Source organism: Salvelinus sp. IW2-2015, linkage group LG26 (genome assembly GCF_002910315.2).
Source record: "Salvelinus sp. IW2-2015 linkage group LG26, ASM291031v2, whole genome shotgun sequence".
In the NCBI taxonomy this organism is placed as follows: Eukaryota; Metazoa; Chordata; class Actinopteri; order Salmoniformes; family Salmonidae; genus Salvelinus; species Salvelinus sp. IW2-2015.
This window is the reverse complement of record NC_036866.1, coordinates 4,626,853-4,635,729: the sequence shown is the minus strand read 5'-3', so window position 1 is coordinate 4,635,729 and position 8,877 is coordinate 4,626,853. Positions and strand designations below refer to the sequence as shown.

Here is an 8,877-nt window from a genome sequence, read left to right as displayed (position 1 = left end):
CAGAGCGCTGACTCACATCTGTACTCAGCTCCCAATCTGAGCATGAGGCGCAGGGGGAAAGCCTTGGCCCAGGACACCTCAGCCCGGTGGATCAGCAGGCCAAAGAGAAAGGGCTGGTTGGGCATAGGGAGACCCTGCAGGGACTGGAGAGTGGAGTGCACCCAGAGGAACCCTGCATGCTCCTCACAGCCCAGGAAACTACTGGAGAACTGGGAGAGACCCAGGTGCTCTCTCTCTCTCTCTCTCAGAGCGCTGACTCACATCTGTACTCAGCTCCCAATCTGAGCATGAGGCGCAGGGGGAAAGCCTTGGCCCAGGACACCTCAGCCCGGTGGATCAGCAGGCCAAAGAGAAAGGGCTGGTTGGGCATAGGGAGACCCTGCAGGGACTGGAGAGTGGAGTGCACCCAGAGGAACCCTGCATGCTCCTCACAGCCCAGGAAACTACTGGAGAACTGGGAGAGACCCAGGTGGCTCAGTACCTTGCCTGCAGAAAGAGAGAGAGAGGGGGAGAGAGAGAGAGAGATGGAGGGGAAAATAGAGATGGAGGGAGGGAAAGAGAGATAATCAATGACTGTACAAAACATTAGGAACACCTTCCTAATATTGAGTTGCCCTCAGAACAGCCTCAATTTGTCYGGGTATGGACTTTACAAGGTGTCGAAAGTGTTCCACAGGAATGCTGGCCCATGTTGACTCCATTGCTTCCCACAGTTGTGTCAAGTTGGCTGGAAGTCCATTCGGTGGAGAACCTTTCTTGATACACACAGGGAATTGTCTCAAGGCTTAAAAACCCTACATCCCAACCCGAGCACTCCGTTCCCCCACCTCTGGTCTCTTGGTCCCTCACACCTCTACGGCACGAAAGCTCCCGCTCAGCCCAGTCAAAGCTGATCTCTRTCCTGGCACCCCAATGGTGGAACAAGCTTCCCCCTAAAGTCAGGACAGCGGAGTCCCTGCCCATCTTTTGAAACCCTACCTCTTTGAAGAGTATCTTAAATAACGTTCAGGTTGCACCCATCCCACTAACACTGACTTTGTTGTTAACTACTATGTTGAGGGAAAATGTACTTGATACTATTGTGATGTGTTGTTGTCTCACCTAGCTATCTTAAGATGAATGCACTAATTGTAAATCACTCTGGATAAGAACATCTGCCAAATGACTAAAATGTAAAATGGAAGGAAAATGGGACTCTTTCAAGACCTGCTTCAGAGCTCAATCCAGTGCTGATCAATGGTACCTAACTTGCCAGACCACGTCAATACCAGTCTCACCTGTGAGGGCGTCCCTGTAGAGCTGTATAAAGTGGCTGAAGATGTCTTTGGGGAAGCTCTTCTCTTCGGGCAGACATTGCAGCAGCACCACCACTTCCACCTGGCCCACCGCGTGCATGCCCTTTGACGTCACACACCAGCACTTCCTGTTTACATCTGGGAAAACCAATGAGAGGTAGCGCTTCAATGTGAGGTCACATGTGATTTGAATTGTTCCATAGTGAGCTAAGATGAAAACATGGTGTCACACAGTGTCAATAACTGAAAAAAGGTTGAATGTTGAGAGAAAATGTCACATACAGTTGACTAGCTTGACCATGGCCAGTAGGTTGGCGTTGAGGACAAAGACCAGGGAGTTGGGCCTTCCGCTCTCCAGTTCCTGGATGAGAACCCTCTCAGAGGGCCTTTCCTCCACTGTGTAGTCTGGTGAGACAGATGAAACGGTAACCTAGACATCCTTAGAAACTATTCAAAAGAAGTGTCCAGTTGACAATCCCAGCACAGTGAACTAGCCAGCCATTAGCATCTCCAGTAGCTAACTACCTAATGCTATGACAATCCCAGTACAGTGAGCTAGCCTTCTGCATATCCTGTAGCTGACTACCTAACCCTATGACCCTCAAACTCAACCTCGAAGCCAGGTCCTGTTCCACCGCGTTTTTTCGTTGTTCCCCTCTAATTAGGGACTGATTTAGACCTGGGACACCAGGTGTCTGCAATTAATTATCAGGTATAACAGAAAACCAGCAGGCACCGGTCCACATAGGGTAGGGGTTGTGAGCTAGCGGTTAGCTAAAGTGAGCTAGCGGTTAGCATCTCCAGTGTTGGTAGCCTGGTTGTACCTCCTTTGACTCCAGTAGAGGTGAGGATGGGAGGGAGGCCATCCAGTGGGATGAGGTTGGCAGAGCTACTGATGTGGCTACTGACCAGGGTTGCTGTACCCCAGCCACAGGGCCCACACACCTCCTGCAGAGGCTATACGGAGAGGGGAGAAGAATACTTTATTAATCCATACAAGACAGACATTGGTCTTCTGTTGTACCACACACACACACAGTGGCTGGAGCAGTGGGCAGCTACTAGTACCACACCAGTGAGCAGTTTAGGGGTTAAGTGCCTCGCTCAAGGCCACAACTGCAGGTGATGGCATCTAGGACACTCTCAACCAGATGTCCCCCTGTCAGACATGGGATTAGAACCAGCAACGACCCACTTCTCTAGCCTCGAGGCTCTCGGCTACCTGCTGCCCCAAGGAAGAGGAGAGAGGGAGGAGGAAGGAAAGAGAGAGAGAGCTTATAGATTACTTTGGGTTATGGATATCAAAGGTATCAACAGAAAGACTGATAGTACACTACATGTGAGCACATCCTCAGATATTTTATGTACATTTTAAATCAATTGCATTAAATGAGTCTGGTCTGACAATGTTTTGTTACATACATTGAGCAGGGGCGGCCCCTGTGCTATTGGTGTCCTCCTGCTGGTCTGTGGTGAGCCAGTGGCGCTTCTGATTGTAGCAGCTATACTTCTCCTCAATAATAGCGGTGAGAAGGTGGGGCCTCTGATTGGTGTACAAGGAGCAGAGTCTGATTTCTCATTGGATAGGATTTCATCAGCAAACCACACCCTCCTTCTCCCCCTGGGAGGGGTTCCTGAAGAAAATAACAAAAGAGAGAGTGGGAACATGTTTCTACATGTTGCACCAATGAACTGTGTAAAACACCGTTTTTGCCTGTAGTGTTATGGTAACAGTGTTGTCAGGTGATACTCACTTTTCACTAGAGTTGAGTGACAGGAGACACAGACACGCCCCTCCTTCCCATCCAGGTGTGTTAGTCGGAACTTCAGACCGGAGCACAATGAACAGAATACCTGTAGGGGACACGCGCGCGCCGCCGCGCACCACACACACACACACACACACACACACACACACACACACACACACACACACACACACACACACACACACACACACACACAATCACTAACAGGGTCAGCCTCCTTTCTCAGGGACAAGAGACCATAGACAAACATGCATTCCCTTCTTAATTGAAATACAACCAAGTGGTGTAAGACCCTCACCTTGCCACAGGCGCGGCAGTGGTGCCTTCTCTTTGTGAAGGTGAACCTGACTTCACACATCATACAGACCAGCGTATGGGCGTCAGGGACCCACACGGGGGCCACCTCCCCCAGGGTAGTGCCTCGCTCCCTGGACAGAATGCCCGCGGGGCCGGCCTGTAGCTCATTGTCTGGATCCACTGACGGAGACATAGGGGAAGGCCTGCAGTCCCCCACAGCTCCCTCTTCACTGTCTGCCTGTGCTCTGTTGGCATTAGTCTCATCAATAGTTAGCCCGTTGGCTTTGGTCTGGTTCTGAAGCCCCAGTCTGGGCCCCTGGGTATGGCTGCCTTCATAGAGCTCCTCCACAGGACGATCAGACGTGTCGTCCAGGTCAGGACTTATGCCATCTGAGCCACTGGGTGAGTCCTGCAGCTTACGTTCACTCTCTTCCAGCTCCTTCTCCTCAACCACAGAGTCCTCCTTGTAGGAGGGCAGCTGAGGCCTCTTCTTCTCCTCCTTCATCTCCACCTCTGGCACAGCCGCTTTGGAGGGTATGAGCATCAAAGGGGTGGAGGCCTTCCCGAAATGCCTCTCTCCCCATGTGGAGAGAGTTGTCACAGTGCAGTTCCCCTCCTCCAGCTGTCTCATCAGCCTCTGAGCGGGGGTCTCTAGTTGGGAAATGGGACCCTCTTTTGTCGCCCCCGGGCTCAGGACCCCCTTTGAATGGACTTTGGATTTTGCAGGGGACTCTGATCCGATGTGACCACAGCCCAGCTGTCCTGACTTTGTGACATCCCCATCTTCGAGCATCAGCAGACAGGGTCTGTGGAGCCAGTGGTGCTTAGCATCCATCGGAGACGGAGCATCTGATTCATCTGTTCATACAAAGACGTGGATGCGGATCAAAACCATTGGAAGAGAAACGTCAAATGAACCTGACAAAGACATTCTGCTTCACGCCGAGAGAAAAAACTGGCTATAAGGAACATAAAACATTTAGTCCACAAGCACATACACGCACTCACAAAAGCGTTCGTTGTATGCATGCACACACACAGACAGACAGACACACACACACACACACAACAACACCACACACACACACAGTGACCATGACCCCAGATTCGACCGGCTGTGTTCCTAGGTGGTAATTTGCCATTTATCTTGTCGCATCTAATAGGTTGAACCAGATTTATATATACAGTGGGGAGAACAAGTATTTGATACACTGCCGATTTTGCAGGTTTTCCTACTTACAAAGCATGTAGAGGTCTGTAATTTTTATCATAGGTACACTTCAACTATGAGAGACGGAATCAAAACAAAAATCCAGAAAATCACATTGTATGATTTTTTAAGTAATTAATTTGCATTTTATTATGCATGACATAAGTATTTGATACATCAGAAAAGCAGAACTTAATATTTGTACAGAAACCTTTGTTTGCAATTACAGAGATCATACGTTTCCTGTAGTTCTTGACTAGGTTTGCACACACTGCAGCAGGGATTTTGGCCCACTCCTCCCTACAGATCTTCTCCAGATCCTTCAGGTTTCGGGGCTGTCGCTGGGCAATACGGAGTTTCAGCTCCCTCAAAGATTTCCTATTGGGTTCAGGTCTGGGACTGGCTAGGCCACTCCAGGACCTTGAGATGCTTCTTACGGAGCCACTCCTTAGTTGCCATGGCTGTGTGCTCGTGTCGATGTCATGCTGGAAGACCCAGCCACGACCCATCTTCAATGCTCTTACTGAGGGAAGGAGGTTGTTGGCCAAGATCTCGCGATACATGGCCCCATCCATCCTCCCCTCAATACGGTGCAGTCGTCCTGTCCCCTTTGCAGAAAAGCATCCCCAAAGAATGATGTTTCCACCTCCATGCTTCACGGTTGGATGGTGTTCTTGGGTTTGTACTCATACTTCTTCTTCCTCCAAACACGGCGAGTGGAGTTAGACCAAAAAGCTCTATTTGTCTCATCAGACCACATGACCTTCTCCCATTCCTCCTCTGGATCATCCAGATGGTCATTGGCAAACTTCAGACAGGCCTGGACATGCACTGGCTTAAGCAGGGGGACCTTGCGTGCGCTGCAGGATTTTAATCCATGACGGCGTAGTGTGTTACTAATGGTTTTCTTTGAGACTGTGGTCCCAGCTCTCTTCAGGTCATTGACCAGGTCCTGCCGTGTAGTTCTGGGCTGATCCCTCACCTTCCTCATGATCATTGATGCCCCACGAGGTGAAATCTTGCATGGAGCCCCAGACCGAGGGTGATTGACCGTCATCTTGAACTTCTTCCATTTCTAATAATTGCGCCAACAGTTGTTTCCTTCTCACCAAGCTGCTTGCCTATTGTCCTGTAGCCCATCCCAGCCTTGTGCAGGTCTACAATTTTATCCCTGATGTCCTTACACAGCTCTCTGGTCTTGGCCATTGTGGAGAGGTTGGAATCTGTTTGATGAGTAGTGTGTGACAGGTGTCTTTTATACAGGTAACGAGTTCAAACAGGTGCAGTTAATACAGGTAATGAGTGGAGAACAGGAGGGCTTCTTAAAGAAAAACTAACAGGTCTGTGAGAGCCGGAATTCTTACTGGTTGGTAGGTGATCAAATACTTATGTCATGCAATAAAATGCAAATTAATATTTAAAAATCATACAAATGTGATTTTCTGGATTTTGTTTTAGATTCCGTCTCTCACAGTTGAAGTGTACCTATGATAAAAAATGACAGACCTCTACATGCTTTTTAAGTAGGAAAACCTGCAAAATCGGCAGTGTATCAAATACTTGTTCTCCCCACTGTATAGGCTCTAGGTTAAATTATCCACTGACTCCAACATAAGTGCACTGTTGTCCTTGAGAGAGATATTTGCGTCCCAAATGGGACCCTATTCCCTATGAAGTGCACTACTTTGAATAAATGTTACTTTTATTTAACATTTGAGTTAATAAAGGTTAAATCAAAAAAATGTAATAACCAGAGCCCATAGGGCTCTGTGATAAAGTAGTGCACTATATAGGAAATATGGTGCCATTTGGGATGGCGGAAGATCCAGAGAGCCAGGTAAAGCTGACTCATTCTCTGTGTGTGTGTGTGTGTGCGTGTCGTGTGCGTGCGTGCGTGCGTGCGTGCTGTGCGAGCGGCGTGCGTGCGTGCGTGCGTGTGTGTGTTTGCGTGTGTGCGTGCGTGCGTGCGTGTGTGTGTTGGGGCCCACTTTTGTGAAAAATGTAAACAATGTATTTGAGTTTTTACCAGCATTTGTAACTTCAGTCTGATAATTATCTGTATCTGTATAAAACAGTTAATCTGATAATACTTGTGGAATATAAAAATACTTGCTTGATATGTTTTCCAGTTTCTTGAAATACTTTGCAAATGCAACTCTATGTGAAAACTGAAATGATCTATTCATTCCTTTTCGTAGATGCTCTTATCCAGAACAACTTACAGTAGTGCAGACATTTTCATACTGGTCCCCTGTGGGAATCGAACCCACAACCCAAGCGTCATGCACTACCAACTGAGTCACATCCTCACATCGCATCATCACAAACCACTTGATGGCTCAATGTACTCAATTAATGCATTGTGCATTATTTTCCTTCATGGTGATGAAAAGCCTGCAGGTACAACCCTAGATGACAAGCCTATGTACAATACAGTAATGTACACTTACATCAAGTGGTTTGTAAGGATGGTAAATTAGTACTGCACAACAAGTGGTTGTTTTCCACATTATTTGATTAAGAAAAATATTTAATTTGACGTGAATGTTTTGTGTCTTTGCCCATAACTTTGAACCTTTTGATGTAAATGTTTGAGGACAGGGTTTTGTTCTTTCTAGATTCCATTAGAATGACAATTGCAGAGAAGGGACAAGGCAACAACTCTAACTATTGAATCCTACAAGATACTGTTCTCAATTATAAAATGGGTGATTCGAGCCCTGAATGCTGATTGGCTGACAGCCATTATATATGAGACCGTATACCACGTGTATGACAAAACATGTATTTTTACTGCTCTAATTAGGTTGGAAACCAGTTTATAATAGAAATAAGGCACCTCAGGGGTTTGTGGTATATTGCCAATATACCACGGCTAAGGGCTGTGTCCAGGCACTCTGCAACAGTCCTTAGCCAAGGTATATAGGTCATATACCACACCTACTCCGGCCTTATTGCTTAATTATACAACTACTGCACACACACAAAAAATGTCCAGCACTATAGACGCCTATACCAGTCAGCTAATACTAGCAAAGGCCCAGTGCACTACTTTTGTGAAGAAAAAAACTTTTTTTTTTCAGGGGGTGCTATTCCCCCCCTCAGCACCCCTACTTCCCCAACAGTGGCAAAATTGGATGTTAGATTATGTAGCCTGCATTATTATTATACATTATGAATCAAGGTGTATACAAATAGTTATAGGCCTAATGACAAGATAATGAATGGACAAAAAAACTAATTAAGACAATATTAATTTAATTCTATATTGTTTAAATATTCTACTTCACTATCGACTGGAATGCGCCAAAATGTTATTACGGTGAGAAAGAAAATCTGATTCATAATTCTGATTTTGGGATATGCTGTGATCTCTCCTCGGTTGGTTATTGCCTCAATTGCACAATTTCACATAGCCTTTATTGGCGTTGGTGAATTCTTTTCGGGGTAAAACTGCATTGCAGCTTCAACCCCGTAATCGCACCCCAACCCTTCCATTCATGCTGACGATTACTGAACAACAATAGGGCCCAACCTATTCAGCTGACTGAGCGTTTGCGGTACGGTGAATCAGTATCCTGCACACGTGCAACTGTTTTAAATCCCCTCTCAACCAGCGAACACGGCAATGCGACATTTGCTGCTCATCTCGCTTCATTAATTGTTGCAGAGTAATTAAACACAATATTATCTTTATCACGCCATTTCCAAAAATAGTCGTATTTTTCCAGTAATTCATATAGGCTGAACGAATATTCTCACTTGTGCTTCGATCTGTCGTTCTATGAATGTGTCGCGAGCGGCAAGACGCATGATTGCAGATCAGCTACAATTTCCCCTGATTGAAATACATCTTGCATCTCTATACAATAGAATTTAAAACCTTACCGTCTGTCAATGCACCCAAGAGGCTTTCATTCTCATCGTCCCGGGCACTGAAGAACTTCAACATTTTGTAACAGTGGCGAAGAAAATAAGTAAAACAGTCTTGCTCACTATCAGAGGGAGGATTTCCCTCTATTCCCCCCCTCTCCTTCTGCCCCTTTGCTACACTGCAGGTCTTCTTGAATGAACTCAAGGATGTCCTCATATGTCCTTTTCTAAACCAGTGTACAGTAGACCACAATGTACAGTAGACCACAAGCCAGTTTAATTTCATCAAAATCTTGCTCTCATTTCTAGCCAAGTGTCTACTGCACATAGGAATGAATGACTCCTGATGAAACATTTAAAAAGTATTTATCCCAGTGGTTAAAGTCTTAGATCATAATACAAGTAATGTGTACATGAAACCTCAGAAAGAAAA

The 8,877-nt window shown here is 46.4% G+C and overlaps 2 protein-coding genes across 2 annotated transcripts in view; both read right to left on the bottom strand.

Moving 5' to 3' along the window:
• Positions 1-2,650, bottom strand: part of LOC111953037 (zinc finger FYVE domain-containing protein 9-like) — a 12,964-nt gene extending 10,314 nt beyond the window's left edge. The window contains 4 exon segments of the mRNA XM_070435075.1: positions 262-486; positions 1,278-1,433; positions 1,578-1,700; positions 2,120-2,650. Of these exon segments, the coding sequence (XP_070291176.1) occupies positions 262-486; positions 1,278-1,433; positions 1,578-1,700; positions 2,120-2,303 (688 nt within the window). The 5' untranslated portion in view covers positions 2,304-2,650.
• Positions 2,651-2,666: 16 nt separating this feature from the next.
• LOC139022569 (zinc finger FYVE domain-containing protein 9-like) lies at positions 2,667-8,599 on the bottom strand. The gene is made up of 4 exons (XM_070435073.1): positions 8,460-8,599; positions 3,363-4,219; positions 3,050-3,149; positions 2,667-2,929 (listed from the first exon to the last, which is right to left on the bottom strand). Exons 1-4 carry the CDS (start codon positions 8,521-8,523, stop codon positions 2,667-2,669), a joined length of 1,284 nt encoding a protein of 427 aa, XP_070291174.1. The 5' UTR covers positions 8,524-8,599.
• Between the last annotated feature and the right edge of the window lie 278 nt (positions 8,600-8,877).